General features: G+C 38.3%; 1 protein-coding gene across 1 annotated transcript; it reads right to left on the reverse strand.

The window, feature by feature from the left end:
* Nucleotides 1-14,620: 14,620 nt before the first annotated feature.
* Nucleotides 14,621-18,337, reverse strand: LOC149166125 (uncharacterized). Its single transcript, XM_089430053.1, has 3 exons — nucleotides 17,210-18,337; nucleotides 15,816-16,672; nucleotides 14,621-15,713 (listed from the first exon to the last, which is right to left on the reverse strand). The coding sequence occupies exons 1-3, from the start codon at nucleotides 18,335-18,337 to the stop codon at nucleotides 14,621-14,623; spliced, it is 3,078 nt and encodes a 1,025-aa protein (XP_089286179.1).
* Between the last annotated feature and the right edge of the window lie 267 nt (nucleotides 18,338-18,604).

Raw genomic sequence — 18,604 nt, forward strand, 5'->3', positions numbered from 1 at the left:
TTTACTTGTTAATGTGTATAGATTGAAGGTCTACAAGAAGCCATTGTCAAAGCAAGAATTAATCAATGGAATCAACAAGACAGTGATGGTGGTGGAGCAAGTCTCATATTCTACCCCATAAAGTCCTTGAAAAAAGAAAAAAAGGAAAAAAAGAAAAAAAAAAGAGTAAAAAAGAAGAAGAAAAAATAAAGAGACTCAGGTGGAAACCTCCATGAGGCACCTGAGTCCCACTGTTGGGTTGGCGGCCCAATGGTGTCGAAAAAAAAGGAAAAAAATAAAAAGATCTCTGGCTGAAAACCTCTTTTGAGGCACCCAGAGCAAGCAACTAGGATGAAAACCTCTTGTAGGCAGACTAGTTGCTTTCAAAAAAAAAAAGAAAAAAAGAGAAAAAGAAAAAAACAAAAAAGAAAAAGAAAAAGAATATATATATATATATATAGATATATATATAAAAGAAAAGAAAAACTTTGAAAATGTTGTTTGAAGGTCAACAGGAGGAGGATCAGACCAATAAGAGAGGAGAAAAATAACCTGTACGCTCCATATTTTCATTCCTCCATCCCATATTCTTCATTATCCCATCAACCCCTCCATTTATGAACTCCTCCAGCTCAGTTACATAGGCCCTGTGTTTTCTATAGGATTCCCTGTAATCCTACAATATTCCCTGAAAACCTACAGGAGGATCTTGTAGGATATAGTGGCATGGGAATCCCAAGAAAAGTGACCCTAGAGCAAGGGGATGACTAGCCTGTGTAAAAAAAATTAAAATGTTTAATCCACCACCTCATCACCATGCCTCCCATCACCATGATACCGCAACATTCATCCAATAAGTAGGTTCCAAAAAGATTACATTTTTAAGAGAAAAAAATCAAATAGAAGAGGATAAGAACAGAGGACAGGGGGACAATACTTGAAGACCATACCTCTCACCTACGACTCATTAAACCCCTTCTCTACCCAGGACAACAATCCTTATGCTCCAGAAGTGAAGAAAAGAATGGAATTTTATGGGAGAGGCAACTACAGGACATCCTGTAGGTTTCCTATAGGAAATACTGTAGAAGCTTATCCCACAAAATAAAATTTTATAGGTTTGCAATCATCTTCAGCATGGAGATCCAAAATGTTAAGGAAGCTCCTCCAGAGCTCAGTAGCAGCAGCAAGATCATCAACATCACTCTCCAGTGCCCGCACATCAAAGAAAACAAGCATCAAAAGAGGCTAATAAAAAATATGCAACAAATATACAACACAGGGACATCATTATCCAACAAGAAGCATCATTAAGGCATCTTATTCACAAGTATGTCATCTTGCTTAAGCTCTCTCATTAGCATAATATGATAAAAAATGTAAGATTGTGTAAGAGTTGGTTTTATAAGAAAATGTGGCCAGTTAACTTGGCCACCTTTGGCCAGTCGATGAGGAGAATAGAGTTAGATCACTCCACACGTGGCAGTAGTCAAATTAGAAGAAAAAGGAGATGAGGCCAAAAATGGTTAAGTTACAGATGATCGAAGTGGGAGATGATTACGAGGTAAGGAGGAATGATGGAGTGGTAGTGGGACCAACGATCCAAAAGTGGGTGCTCGTACTTAGGTAGCCATCCCACCATCCCACTCAATCACCCATATGAGGAAATAAAACACTGATTTCCATGCAAAGGAGGCATTCACAATATCAAGGATTCATCAAAGCAAGGTTGCTCTCGGCTCTTGAAGCATCATCTACAGGAAATCCAACGAGCATATTTCAGCGTAGGAGTACCTACAGGATCCTACAGGAAAACCTACAGGATCCTAGAGGGAGACCTACAAGATATAGAGTAGTCATCTACAGGATTATCAATGGGCATTTAGGGAGGAAAAATCAAAGGTTGGCTTCATCAGACAGGTACCAGGAGGTAGGAATTATACCTTCCCACATTTTCTAGTTAAAAAAGTAAAGAAAAATTCTCCATTTGGTTAAGGAAATTGCAGTCTAGGGGGATTATATTGCAGTGTTCTCATTTAAATCTTTCACCCACTAGAATTTGGAATTATAACCATACAAGCCTCCAAAATTACCAAAAGAAAAATGATAGGGGGATTTAACAAGAGGGAACCCACAAACAAAGTAAGAATTCATCAGCACCCTCATGTAGTAGAAATCTTCACAAGGCACAATTGGATGGGTTTCTTTGAAAAAATGAGGGGATACGATGATGAGGTGGCTAGAGACTTTTTTCTCTCACTCATACCATTAACTAGGAACCATGGCACTAGTATGGTGAAATGCCTCTCAGTAGAAATCACCACTGAAGTCATAGGAAGAATCACCACACTTCCTTTAGGGTTGCCTTGGAGAAAGGAAGATAAGGGAAACAACACCCTTGCAAAGAAGAAATTCTTTTTGGAAGGGGAGGAGGAAATGGAGGACAAGAATGGGGTCAGAAGAGAAAGCCTTCCATACCTCTGGAATGAAATTAGATACCACATCATTAAATGTATATCATGTGAAGGGAGATACAATGTGTTGCATGGATACCATTTTAGGCTTCTCCAAGAACTGTGATTTGGAGCAGACACACCTCCTCAAAATAGACTAAGCATACCCTACTTTCTTCTTCAACCAATGATAGATATGAGCATCAAAGTGAAAGAAGGGAAACATCAAAAACTACCCCATCATGGGTTAATCAAACTTATCCTAGAATATTCTCTCTAAAACCTAAGACTCCCTATTACATGGACAACTTTCAGAGACGTGCAAGCAGAGGGAGAAACAAAAGATCTTGAATATGACAAAATCCCCACTACTAGTGAGAGGGATGAAGAATAAACAGAGGAGGAAAAAGACGAAGAAAAGAAGGAGGAAAATGAAGAAGAGAAAGAAGAAGCAAAAGAATAAACATATGAACAATGTGAGGAATTGGAGGAAGAAGAGGAAGAGAAAGACAATGATAAGAAGGAGAATAGAAAAGAGAAAACAAAAGGAAAGGAAGAATAGAGGTCTACAGTTCAAGGCAAATAAGGGGAAGAAACACCAAGGGTATCTCCAGAACCCACTAAGAAAGATGCAACATCTGTTCTTACTGCTCTAAGTACACCTATCAAGCAAAAAGGGAAGAGACAGATACAAACCCCATTATACTTTAGGACAAGAAAAAGCACAAGAAAAAGGTAAGTAAGACCTCAAACACCCACCAAAATTCCTATTTTCATTTAAGACTCACAAAAGCAACAATAAAAGGTAGCTCCTCTTGAGAAAAATCGGTGAGAAGGATCATCAGGACAAGCCTCTCCCAAATCTCCCATCACTTATGTTAGGAGGCTTGTCACTAGGTCTTCCTCATCAAAGGGAAAAGGTCTCCTACAGGAGACACAAAAGGACCTACACGAAGCAAAGGCAATCCTACAGGAAACTTTGCTAAACCTACAGGAAGCTCAAAAAATGGACCAAGAAGGTATCACTCAGCAAGAAACAAAAAAGGAAGACCCAGAACTGAGAGATCCTAGTCCTCAACCCAAACTCAACTCTTGCTATAGGTTCATTGAAGGGGGTAGGGTCATCCCACATAAATTTTCCATCCCATTATTATTTTAGCTTGAGAAAGAGAGGGCAAGAACGCACAGGTGGATGCAAATTAACAAGTCCAAAGGAGTGGAGGATGTGGGCCACATGGAGGAGAAAGTAAAGGAGATGGGAAAAGAATTGAGAAACATTAGGGACAAAGAGGAAATGATGAAATCTCAGTTGGAAGCAAAGAATGCATGGCTAAGGGGATAGTTACAAGAAAGGGAAAGCCAGTAGGCAGGTATGGGTAGTTTATCCTTAGACGCAATCTAGTGCAGGATGCCGAAAAAATCTTATGCCTTGTATCTTAAGCAACAGTGGCTATAGTTCCAAATTAAGACTTTAGCACAGAGAGGCACGATGCCCTTCCAAGACTATAGACAATTCATTGATCTCTGTGATCAAAGCACCTTGGAGGATAGAGCTAAAATGTCTGAGTTTTACCTACACAACTTGGCCCTGAAAGATTTGAATGTGTGGGAGCCAAATTCAAAACTTGGGGACTTGCAATTGATGGGCTTAGCATCATGGATGAATCATGAGGAGGAAACAACTGCATAGATAAAGAAGGTAATGGCAAGAGAAGAAACATAACCCCTCATGATAAGAGCTGAGTAGTCTAATACAATGGTTTCCATCAGCACCCACAACATGATTGCAAATGATCCTAAGCTTGCACCTAGGTACCTTGCTACCCAAGAGAAAGCAATCACACACTTTCAAGACATGTTCAGGTTGCTAGGAGATGAGGACATGCATGCTTTCCAAAGGATATGGAACACCTTGCCCTACAACCTGAAAATCAAAGAATAACATTCTCCTTAGAGAATGAGAGAGGCACTAAACCGGACAACCATGTACAAGCAAGCTCTACAAAGACTCAAAGTCAATTGGATTGGCTTGAGACTCAGTCCACCACTGCTCTTAGGAATGTTGGAAGGAAGGAAGGAAGAGGAAGAAAGAAAGCAGTGGGAAGAGATAGAGAGGAAGGCAGGATTCTATTCATAGGAAGAGGAAACTACAACAGAAGCATGGGATGTCAGGGAGGCCACTAGAGCAATGAAGGACATGGATATAGATTGAGTTTCTCAGAGGATGAGCAACACTTTCAGTAGGGGGTGATGATGAGCCTCATCATTGGGTAACTATATGGACCTTAATACACCTCCAAGATTATTTAAATAAACTCTTCTCATAATTCCTTACATATTTTGATTATATTTTGCTTAATGAGATGAGTAAAAGTAAGATGTTATGTCTAGTGGACTAATGTGCATTGATTGCAGGTTTTTGAGAGCAAATCATGGAAATTTTGGCTAATTAAGGGAAGAAACTTGAATAAGACAAGGGGGAGAGATTGTAGGAGATAGATCCTCCTCATTTAATCCTCACTCATTTTAATATTCCTCCATCAAATCACACTAGCTCGGAGTTGCAAGCAGCTGAGTCATGAAGATCAAAAGGCAACCGCGTCAGTGATAGTTGAAAAGCCAGTTCATCTTGAGTTTGGGAACCAAGCTTCCCTAGATTTAAGAAAGTCATTAGAGAATTTAGTTGTATAAATAAATAGGCCTAGAGCCTCATTAGGATTCATATATTTTTTTTTTTAATGTAAAATCACTAAGCATTTTTTAGTTCAAGACTTGTGGAAGACATTGTTATGTAATTTTTCTGATATGATAATGAGAACGAGAATTTCCTTGATCCAACACTGAGTTGACTCAAAGGGCTAAAGATCTTGGGTTAGGGCCCAACCCTAGCAGCAAATGATCCTCTTCTTGTACTTGCATGTTTAGTTGATTTCATAGATTAATGGTTGAATTGGTTTATCATTATTTTATTGCAAGTAGTTGTGAATTTGATTAGTTTGCTTCCATTTGTTCATTGATTTAGAAGTAGCTTAGAAAGATAAAGGAATACCAAAAATATGATAGTAGGAAGGTTTGGCCTCACTCCTCCCTTCAGGGACCATGGTTTGAGGAAAGAACTCCTATGCAACCCCAAAAAGATAGAATTCTGGTTTCTTATGGAATTTAGGGTTTTCCGCTATTTAGGCTAGCATTTTGTCAGTTTTCAAGAATAGGAATTAATTGTTATTCTTGATATCTTCAGCCTTGCATTAGATCTCATAAGGTTTTCACATTATTCTACAAGTTTTCCCATGCATGAACTAGGCAAATAGATAATGAAATTTTGTTTTCTTAGTTGATTGAAAATATTTCTCATTTGACATGATTCATGGATAAATGCCAGTGATTGATGCAGTGCAAGAGTTTCAATAGTGTAGGGATATATCATGACCAACAACCCCAACCTAACTTCATCCATCCATGATCATCAAAAGCCACTAATTCCCTCAACCAATTCATCATTCCATAAGAACAACTTTCCAGGTTTGTTGAGCAAATCCAACCATCTTACAAACTATGTTTTGAGCTCTGAAGAAGTCTTAGTCACTCTCTTGCCTTATTTATCCCACCATTCACCTTCCCTAATCCCTACACCACCTTCCAAATCACTCTTATTTCTCACGGGCGGATCCTGAAGGAATACAAGGGATCCTGTAGGAGCATTAGGACATCTTGTAGGAGGCATTAGGACATCCTGTAGGACGACTTGTAGTGGCCTGTTTTGAGGCCGAATTGTGGAAAAAGAATATAGGAAGACAGGATAAGACCCGTAATTTCCACCTAAGCCATTTGACCTTCCAGCATGATCTCCAACCCACCTGCCACATCACCAAGAGGATTTAGCATTCACATTTTCACACAAAAAATACAAAAAGGAAAAAATAGTTATTGACTGCACATTAGTAGAGTGTTTGATTATTTCAGATTGCATGCTTAGGATAGTAGGATTACACACATGTTAACTTAGAATTCTTTTGAAGAAAATACTCTTAGCAGTTAGTTAGATGAATGGTGTGTTTAAGCATTTTATTTCAGTCTTTCCTTACTACAGTAGACAAGATTTCAGTTAGTATAAATTCCCCTTTTCCTCATTGGTAATCAAGCTTCTTCTGAATCAATAGAAGGATGGTTTGAGAAACCATAATGTTCTATCGCCAGCTTAGCAAGTGAAAAAGAGTGGGCCCATCACATCTTCTTGTGTATACAACACTGTCACCTCCAAGTTTATACGAACCCCGAGTTGATAAAGTAAATATGGTAGCCCCAAAAGTTGCAACATTCTTGTTGCAATACTAGTGCTCATCATTGCAACAATGAGACATTGGACCATGGTTGACCCTAAAATAAACCCTAAAATAAGTATTAAACACTAACATTAATATTATAAAGCTCAGGATTAATATTATAAACTCAAGGGATTAATATTAAAAACCCAGGGAATAACATTGAACCCTAGCATTAATATTAAACTATAGCAATATAAACCCTAATATTATTAAACCCAAGGGATTAATATTAAAAACAAAAGGGATTAATATTAAAAACCTAAGGTATTAATATTGAGAACCCAAGAAATTAATATTATAAATCCTTGGGATTAATATTATAAATGTAAGAAAATCTTAATATTATAAACCCAAGGTATCAATAAATCCAAGGAATTTATATTATAAATCCTTAGGAATATGAATCCCGAGACTAATAAATCCAAGGGATTGATAATATAAACTGTTAGGCCCCTATACTACTAGTGTAACCCCTTATTGTTATTAGTACAACCCACTTATTATATTGATGTACCCATGTAGTGCCCATATTGTTACTATTGTGCCACATAGAAGCCCACTATTGTTTTTATTGTGCCCTTACATTATTATTGTTATGTCGGCTCTGATTATGTTATGACCCCTTAGACTCCTATATATAGAAAGGAGGTCTTTTCATTTGTATCATCCAAGATTTTTTCATTTATGTAATGTAGGAGGTTTCCCCCTTGAAGAGGCTGAATTATAAGGCGTTGATCTATCTTTTCTTGAGCTGGTTTCATAACATTTGGTATCAGAGCTTTGGATTCTAGGGTTTCGCTACTCCAAACAGGTCATTGTGGAATTTTCGCCATAACTTTTTTCTGTGTCGTTTCAGAAGTTTCAAAAAAACCCATTTGAGAAGAAATTGTGTTGAACCTCGGGTCCGAATTTCAGAGCTTTTCACGCTATATTTTTAGAGATATGATCTAAGGAAGTTGGTATTTTTGCAGACTCCTGAATTACATTCCAAACAGGTGACCTGGGGAAAATCGTCATAACTTTCTCTTTGGGGATCGGATTGAAATTTCGTAAGAAGGTAGAGAAAGAGGATGGACTGTAGTTTCTTGTATGAATTTTTTAGATCAAAGGTCGAAATAGTGACTCGTGGCACGTCGTAAAAGTTCGCTCTACTGAACTAGTCTATAATCAAGTCACTGTGGGAGATTTCGCATAACTCTTCCTTGGAGAATCCAATTTGGGTCAGACTTGTGGCATTGGAAAGAGGACACAAAGGGTTACTACAGATCATAATTTTAGAACTAGAAGGTCTGAAATTACAGAGTTACAGTAATTTCAAGATCGAGCTCCTAAAATCAAGAAAAAGTGAGATGAGGAAGTTTGATGGCAAGGATCCGGTAAATTGGATACTACAGATGGAGAAATATTTTGCTCTACATGGTGTACCACTGTTACAAAAGGTATGTATTGCATCTTTATATTTAGAACCAGATCAATTTTTATGGTATAAAGGGCTTTGTTCTCGTAAACCGCTTGTTACGTGGTCAATTTTCACGGAGGAAATGATAGCACATTATGAGGATACAAAGAGAAACACCTTGTTTAGCCAATTGATAAATCTCAAAAGTGTTCAATGGAAGAACACATTGAGGACTTTCAAAAATTGAATATAAGGGTAACTGATATTCTAGAGAAGCAAAGGATTGATGTCTTCATAGGTACTTTAAAGGATAACATTCAACATGAGCTTCATATTTGGGAACCTGATTCATTGGAGAAGGCATTCAAGTGGGCAAGAAAAATTGAAAGCAAAATTATGGAAACAAGGAATCCAACCACTCACAACTATAATTATGTAAGTTTTCCTTCTCCTAGCCTTCCACAACCTACAAGGGTGACACCACAACAATTGGAAGAAAAAAGAGAAAAAGGGATTTGTTACAATTGTGATAGCAAATGCACTAATGGTCATAAGTGTGCTGAGAAGAAATTATTTTACATAGATTATGAAGAGGAGGAAGAAAAGGATCAAGAAACATCAAAAGAAGTGTATATACACCTAGAACCAACTCCAGAGAAAGAAGAAATGAATCCGACCATATCTTGTAAAGCATTGGCAAGAATTACCACTCAAACTCTTAAGATAGAAGGACATATCAAGAAGAAAAAGGTTCAAGAAGTGAAATATCACATCGAGAAAGAAGAAATGAATCCAAACATATCTTGTAATGCATTGGCCAGAATTACCACTCCTCAAACTATCAAGTTAGAAGGACATATCAAGAAGAAAAAGGTTCAAGTAGTGAAAGATCACATCGAACATCAACAACAAGTTCTCCAACTTTTAAAGGATAACGCCACTTCGGTGCAAAATCAAATGAAAAAACAGGTAGATCAACATCGTAGTGAAAAATGTTTTGATGTAGGTGATTGGGTATTTTTACTCCTACATCTCAAGCAAGCTATTTATGAGAAGGAAATGTTGGCAATACTACATGCACTTAAAAACGGTGACCTTACCGAATGGGAAGACTCTTCAAGGATGAGGATGTGGAAGCATTGTTTTGTGCTATTTCTATTATTGAACCAGATTGGATAAACGAAGCAAGGGATGAATGGAAGAAGGACGAAGAAGTATGGCCACTTATTCAAAAGTTGCAAAAGATCCCAATTCAAACAATATTGCCAGAAATTGAAGAGGAAGGAAAAATCATATTGGAACCTGGAGCAGTGACAGAAACAAGAACCCGATAGCTACAAAATCGATCAATTTTAGAGTATCTCATCAAGTGGAACAACTTACCTACTGAAGATTCCAAATGGAAGGACAAGAATTTTATACAGAAGCATCAAGAACTACTCAAGCATTGAGGACAACGATTTTTGAAGGAGAGGGGCATGTTAGGCCCCTATACTACTAGTGTAACCCCTTATTGTTATTAGTACAACCCACTTATTATATTGATGTACCCATGTAGTGCCCATATTGTTACTATTGTGCCACATAGAAGCCCATTATTATTATTATTGTTCCCTTACATTATTATTGTTATGTCGGCTCTGATTATGTTATGACCCCTTAGACTCCTATATATAGAAAGGAGGTCTTTTCATTTGTATCATCCAAGAATTGTTCATTTATGTAATGTAAGGGAGGTTTCCCCCTCGAAGAGGCTGAATTCTAAGGTGTTGATCTATCTTTTCTATCTTTTCTTGAGCTGGTTTCATAACATAAACCCAAGGGAATAATAATCCCAAGGCTTTAATACTAAAAACCCAAGGGAATAATATTTAATGGAAGGGAATAATATTAAACCCAAGGGATTAGTATTATAAACCCAAGGTATATAAACCATAAGATAAATATTATAAACCCTAAAATAAATATGGTTGAACGAATTTTACCATGGTTGATTTTCATATTGAGACAATATTTGTCAAAATGCGACACTAGACTATGGTTGACAATGATTGGTTTCCATATGAAGACAATCTTTCCGCCAAAGTGATGTTGGACCATGGTTGGACATGATTGACCATGCTTGATTTTCATATTGATACTATCTTTGTCACAATATGACGTTGGACCATGGTTGACCATTGTTTCCCATGGTTGTCACAATGTGACCATGGTTGACCATGTATGATTTTTCATATTGAGACAATCTTTCTCACAATGTGACGTTGGACCATAGTTGACTATTGTTGACCATGGTTGATCATCATAGTGAGACAATGGTTGACCCTTTTTAAGCATGATTTATTTTCATATCGAGACAATCTTTGTTGCAATGTGAAATTGGACCATAGCTGATTTTCATATTCAGAAAATCTTTGTCACAATGTGATGTTGGACCATGGTTGACCATGATTATAAACCCAAGGGATTTATATTGAACACAAGGATTAATACTATAAACCCTTAGTTTAAAAACCCAAGGGAATAATATTAAACCTAAGGGATTAATATTATAAACCGTAGGTATATAAACCTTAATATGAATACTTTAAGCCCTAAAGTAAACATGGTTTACCATGGTTGATTTTCATATTGAGACAATCTTTGTCACAATGTGACGTTAGACCATGGTTGACCATCGTTTACCATGGATGATTTTCATATTGAGACAATCTTTGTCACAATGTGACACTAGAACATGGTTGACCATGATTAACCATGGTTGATGATGGTTAACCATGATTGACCATGGTTGATGATGGATGAAAATGGTTGACCATGTTTGATTTTCATACTTAGACAATCTTTGTCACAATGTGACGTTGGACCATGGTTGATTTTCATATCGATACAATATTTGTCACAATGTGATGTTGGACCATGATTGACAATGATTGATTTTCATATTGAGAAAATCTTTGTCACAAGGTGACATTGGATGATGGTTGACCATGGTTGACCATGATTATAAACCCAAGGGATTTATAGTAAACCATAGAATTAGTATTATAAACCCTATGAGTAATATTATAACTTAGGAATACGAACCCTTATATTAAAAAACCCAAGGAATTGATATTATAAACTCAAGGGATTAATACTAAAAACCTAAGTGATTATAAACCTAAGGGATTAATACTAAAAACCCAAGTGATTGTAAACCCAAGGGATTAATATTATAAACCCAAGGTATATAACTCTAAGAGAAATACTATAAACCATAATATAAACATGGTTGACCATGGTTGGTTTTCATATAGAGACAATATTTTTCACAATGTGACCTTGGACCATGGTTGCCCATGATTTCTTTTCATATGGAGACACTCTTTATGATAATGTGAAGTTGGACCATGGTTGACCATGATTGACTTTCATATGGAGACAATATTTGTCACAATGCGACGTTGGACAATGGTTGACCATGATTGATTGACATATGGAGACAATATTTGTCATAATGCAACGTTGAACCATGGTTGACCATGATTGATTTTCATATGGAGACAAAATTTGTAACAATGCAAACTTGGACCATGGTTGATTTTCATATTGAAAAAATATTTGTCACAATGTGACGTTGGACCATGGTTGACCATGATCATAAACCTAAGGGATTTATATTAAACATAAGTATTAATATTATCAACCTTTTGAATAATATTATACCCTAGGAATATGAACCCTTAGATTAATAAACCAAAGGGATTGATATCATAAACCCAAGGGAATAAAAACCCAAGGGATTAATACTAGAAACCCTAAAATAAATAGGGTTGAGCATGATTGATTTTCATATTAAGACAATCTTTGTCATAATGTGATGTTGGACCATGGTTGAGCATGGTTGATTTTCATATTAAGACGATTTTTGTTGCAATATGCATTGGACCATGATTGACCATGATTATAAAACTAAGGGATTTATATTAAACCCCAAGATTAATATTATTAAATCCTAGGGAATAATATTAAACCCAAGGGATTAATATTATAAACTGTAGGTATATAAACCATAATACAAATATTATAAACCATAAATAAAGATGATTGACCATGGTTTACACTGGTTGATTTTCATATTGAAACAATCTTTGCCACAATGTGATGCTGGACCATGTTTGACCATGGTTGATTTTCATATTGAGAAAATATTTGTCACAATGTGACACTGGACCATGGTTGACTATGATTGAACATAGTGGAAAATGGTTGAAAATGGTTGACCATGGTTGATTTTCATATTTAGACAATCTTCGTCACAATGTGACGTTGGACCATGGTTAACCATGATTGATTTTCATATTGAGAAAATATTTGTCACAATGTGATGTTGGACCATGGTTGACCATGATTATAAGCCCAAGGGATTTATGTTAAACGCAAGGATTAATATAATATACCTTATGAAAAATATTATACCCCAAGAATATGAACCCCTATATTAATAAACCCAAGGGATTTCTATTATAAACCCAAGGGATTAATACTAAAGATATAATGTATTATAAACCCAAGGGAATAATATTAAACCTAAGGGATTAATATGATAAACCCTAAAATAAACATGCTTGACCATGGTTTACCATGGCTGATTTTCAATTTGAGACAATCTTTGTCACAATGTAATGTTGCACCATAGTTGATTTTCATATGAAGACAATCTTTGTCACAATGCGATGTTGGACCATGCTTATAAACCCAACTTATATTAAACCCAGGGGATTTATATTAAACCCAAGGATTAATATTATAAACTGTAAAATAAACATGCTTGACCATGGTTTACCATGATTGATTTTCATATTGAGACAATATTTGTCACAATGTGACATAACACCATGTTTGACCATGGTTGATTTTCATATGGAGACAATCTTTGTCACAATGCGACATTGGACCATGGTTGATTTTCATATTGAGAAAATATTTTTCACAATGTGACATTCGACCATGGTTGACAATGATTATAAACAAAAGGGACTTATATTAAACCTAAGGATCAATATTATCAACCCTATGAATAATATTATAGCTTAGGAATATGAACCCTTAGATTAATATAACTAATGGAATAATAAACACAAGGGATTAATACTTAAAACCCTAAAATAAACAGGGTTGATGATGGTTTACCATGATTGATTTTCATATTGAGACAATCTTTTTCACAATACGACATTGGACCAGGGTTTACCATGGTTGATTTTCATATTGAGGCAATCCTTGTCACAATGTGACGTTGGACCATGGTTGACAACGATTATAAACCCAAGGGATTTATATTAAACCCCAAGATTAATATTATCAACCTAATGAATAATACTATACACTAGAAATATGAACCCTTAGATTAATAAACTGAAGGGATTGATATATGATTGTCAAAATTCACCATGTTTAAACATCGCTAACTATGTTTTAATTATGGTTGATTATGATTGACTATGACTATGGTTTGACTATGGTTGATCATGATTGACTATGATTGAATATGGTATAACTATGATTGACCATCATCCCACCATGGTTTGCCTATATTCAACCATAGTTGAATATGATTGACTATAGCTGACCATAGTTTGAGTACAACTTGACTATGGTTTGTCATATTTTGACTATGGTTTGTTTATAGTTGAGAATGATTTGACTTTAATTTGTCTATAGTTGACCATGGTTACCATTACAATGGTGGTTTTTGATGGCTAACCATGGTTTCACTATGGTTAACCTTGACCATGCTGATGAGCACCAGTATTGCAGCTATAATGTTGTAACTCCTGGGGCTACCAACTTTACTTCATCAACCCGGGGTTTGTACAAACTTGGAAGTGACAGCGTTGTATACACATATAGATGTAATTGGTCTACTCTTTGTAATTGATGAGCTAGGGTAATAGACCACTAGGGTTTCTCAAACTAGCCTTCTATTGACTAGAAGAAGTTTGATTACCAATTTGGAGAAGGGAAACTTACCCTAATTGGAAGAAAAGAAATGTTGTCTATGGCATGAAGGAAAGACTGAAATGAATGCTTGCAAAACAACATGAAATCCTTTATCTACTTGCTAACATAATTTTCTTGCAAAAGAACCCTACTTGAACACATGTGAGGTTTTAACTAATCTAAGCATGAAATCTGATCTAGGGAGTGCTCACTGTTGGGTGCAAGAATAAATTTTTCCCCTGGGAAAATCCGTAAAAACTTTCATTAATATGAAGAGATTTACATATATATCAGTATATCATGATCTGTGATCACTGTAGGATCTGTACAAAAGTTCAAAATTTACATCAATACATTCTGTCAATTGTCTGTAAATGTGTTGTTTCAATTTCTGCAACTATTCTGATAGCATAATCCTAGTGAATTTTCTGTGTTTGCTGTGCAAAAATCAGTGATCTGTGGATGCTGTTGTCCTTATTTTATGCGAGATGAGGACCCCCTGTTGGGTAGTCCTGATCTATATATGGCCGGTGGTAGTATTTCTGTTGCTGCTGGCCCAAAACTTCCGTAATCTCCCAGATGCCACGATCCATCACCGCGGCCTCCTTGGATAATTTGTCAGCGTCCATATTATGCTCCCGGTAAATGTGTGTAACAGAGATATGTGAGAAAGCATCTTTTAATCGATGCACTTCATCCATGATAGCTCTGAGTGTGTGCATGTGACAAATCGTGATATCATTGAACCAATTTATAACAGTCTGCGAGTCCCCAAAGATGTTGATTCTAGTGTAATGATGACATAGTGCAAAATGCAAGAGGTGCCGCAGTGTGATGAGCTCTGCATAATTATTGGTTCCAATGCCCAAGCCAGCTTTGATGTGATAGGAATGAGTAAGGTTATGATGCAGAATGATGCCTCCCCCACAACTCTGAGCATTTTCCGCTCCATCAAAGTATGCCCAAGGGGTGGATTGATCAATATTGGGCGGAGGATTTGGATGGCGAATTTTTGGGGGAGGCGGCTCAGGTAACTCTCTGTAAGCAGAGATGATTCCAGCTTCGATGAGGGGCCAGTGGGGTGCTATATCCTCAAATGTCCATCTGTTCCGAACTTTCCACAAAGACCATAGAATGATAACAGGCAGGTTGATCAGTTTCGTGCCCTTATGCCTCGCTGTCCAATCTATCCATGAACTGATCAGATCGGGCCCGCTCCAGTCTCCATTGAATGGGATGAAGGGTTTTATGTTTTGCCAGATCTGTTGCATCATCGGACAGTGAAGGAATAAATGAGATATGGTCTCCGAGTCAGATTTGCAGAGAATGCACCACGTCGGGCCCTGTATGGCGTGTCTCATAAGGAAATCACCTGTGGGAACCTTGCTCCGGAGTACACACCAAGTGAACAGCTTTGATCTGGGAGATGCAGCAAGCTTCCAAATCTGTCTCCACCATTGATCAAGGACCCCAGGCTTTTTCTGAATATTAAGCTGCGTATAACCCTCCCTTGGTGAGTACTTACCACTGTCAGCAAGAAACCAAATCAATTCATCCGGACCTTCTGTTATCCTGATATGAGATTCAGATAGGGCAGTGCAATATTCGCGCTAGGTCGAGTGCCATCTAGCAGGGAGGTGTAGTTGGTTGGCCGTCTTCCAGGCTTGGTGAAACATGTCTGAGCGATCCCTGTCCGTGACCTGTGCAATCACAAATATATGCTGTGCTGATAAGCAGTCTATAAGATCCCTAGGTAGATTGTGCCGACCCCCACTACCATTCCACGGGTCAAGGCCCACACGGGCACAGTCACCGCTGTTAATCCTCCAAACGATGTTATCCCTGATGAGGGGCAGGGCGTGAAGCACAGCCTTCCAAACAGATGATATACCCACCTTGTTCCATGATGGCATTCTAAGCCAGTCCAGCTTGTTTCTGGGCCAAATGTATTTGTGGAAGACAATGGAGGTCCAGAGGCTGTGTGATGTCATCAGTGCCCATCCCATCTTTGCTGCCATGGCCTGTGCAAATGTGGGAAGATCCTTTATTCCCCATCCCCCCCACTTTTTTGGGAGAGCAATAGAGTTCCATCTGGTCCATGCAAATGTGCGTTTATCCTGTTTTCCTCCCCATAGATATCTGTTACATATTCTCTGGATTTTTGATAATATGTTTCGAGGGATCCATGCCAGAGCCATCCAAAAAACCGGGGTGGCTTCCAGTACAGATTTAATCAAAGTCAATCTGCCCGCTCTAGATAGATATCGAAAACTCCAGCAAGTGATCCTCTTCTCTATTTTTGCAACCAGCCATACCCAGTCTGCAATCTTCTGTGAGGTTGGTTTGAGCCAGTACCCCAGGTATTTAAGCCTTCTATCCAAAGGATGGTTGGTGAATGGAAATACCTGGCATGCAGTGAATGATTCCTGTACTGATGTTCCAACCAGAGTGATGGAGGATTTTGCCTGGTTTACTTCCATTCCAGTGGCTTGTGCAAAGAGCTTTAGGATGCGGTTGAATGTAGTGATGTCCTGCATCCTTCCATCAAGCATGATCAGCACATCATCAACGAACAGTAGGTGTGTGATAAAACATTCGTCTGTGATCTTCAATCCCCTGAGAGTACCTGCTCTTTTGGCTGAGATGATGAGGCGGCTCAGGGCTTCCATCACAACAAGGAAGAGCAAGGGAGATAGGGGGCATCCCTGCCTAAGGCCTCTCTCAGAGTGGAAGAAGTGGGAGGCCGCTCCATTGATAAGGATGCTGAACGAGGGGGATGTGATGCATGCCATTATCCAATTGATGAAGAGGATGGGGCAGCCTAAGTGGATGAGTATCATTTTGATATAGAGCCAGCTAACTCTATCAAAAGCCTTGGAGAGATCAATCTTGAGAAGGATGCACTTAAGCCTTTTTGTCCAAATGGAGTGTATAGCTTCCTGCGCAGATCCAATAGCTTCATGGATTTGTCTGTCTTCCAGGAAGGCAAACTGTTGGGGCCCGATGTGTTTGGATAAAATGGGCCTAATCCGATTGGCAATGATCTTGGAGATGATTTTATAAAGTACATTGCATAATGAAATAGGCCTGTAATCGTCAAATGATGAGGGGGAGTCTGATTTGGGAATGAGCGCTATAAAAGTGGTGTTTATTGCATCATAGATTTGTCCTGTCGCTCTGCTTTCCTCCACCACCCTCAGGATGTCCTCTCCAAGAAGCTCAAAAAAGGCTAAGTAGAACTCTATGGTCCATCCATCCGGACCTGGACTTTTTTCTCTCTGAAACCATTTGATGGTGCTCTCCAACTCTGCCATAGTGACTGGTCCTGTGAGAGAATCAATGTCCTCCTCCATTACATATCTGGGGAAATGTGATGCCACATTGATGATTTCTGCCAAATTTGTGCCCGCCGGATTCTTGTACAGTTGCCTGAAATGTGAGGTGCCAAGCTGTGAGAGCTTGTTGAAAGAATCAGCCACTCCTCCGTCTGGCATAGGAAGATTCCAAATAGTATTTGCCAGCCTTCTTCCTTTTGCGAAATTGTGGAAGAAACGGGAATTCTCATCCCCATCTTTGAGCCATACAGCCCTACTCCTCAGCCTCAGGGACTCCTCTCTGAGTTTCAGGATTCTGTGCTTCTGATTTTCGAGCTCCAATAGCCGAGATTTGTCCCCCATGGATCCAAAAGCCCGGTTCTGGTCATCTAGGAGGCCATGAATCTCTTCTTCTATATTAATGAGCTGAGCATCCTCTCTGATTTTCTTCTCTTTTGCCCATCCAATAGTCAAGTGTTTGAGCTCTGTTAGGTTTTTGACAAATCCTCTTGCCAATGATGCTTCTCTGTCAATAGGATGTGTCCTCCAGAAATTGGATACCAGGTTGATGAAACTCTGATCCTCGAGCCAGAGGTGATTGAATTTGAATGGAGATTTCGGCTTTGGAAGGGGGCCCATGATCTCCATAAGGATAGGAGAGTGATCAGATATGCCTCCCGATCCAACCCATTGTTTAAGACGATGGAGTTTTTGAATCAATGTCCCTTTGAGAATAAATCTGTCTAGTCTACGGGCAAGTGCAGCTTGTCCCACTCTCCTATTTCTCCAAGTTGGAAGGGGCTTCTGCATAGGGACGTCAACCAAATCATGTAGATCCAACAGTCTTCTCATGAAGTCTGTAATAGAGTCAATCTGCGCCATAGAGCCCCAGGATTCACTGTATCCCAGAGAGAAGTTTAGATCCCCCCCTATGATGATGTGGTCCAAGGACATCAATCTGAATCCCAGGAGATTTCTCCAGAAACTTTCCCTTTGATGGCATGGTCCATATATATTAACTATACGAAGATTCATTCCAAGCTCAATCGCAAAAATGTCCGCTCCCAAGAATCCAGGACCTCCCCAGGAAGAGTCCAGCCTGATGGAAAGTGGGTTGAAACCAATAGCCAAACCCCCAGATCGCCCACT

Source organism: Pinus tabuliformis, chromosome 5_1 (assembly GCF_031772625.1).
Source record: "Pinus tabuliformis cultivar Carrire ecotype Pingquan chromosome 5_1, CPIR1, whole genome shotgun sequence".
NCBI lineage: Eukaryota > Viridiplantae > Streptophyta > Pinopsida > Pinales > Pinaceae > Pinus > Pinus tabuliformis.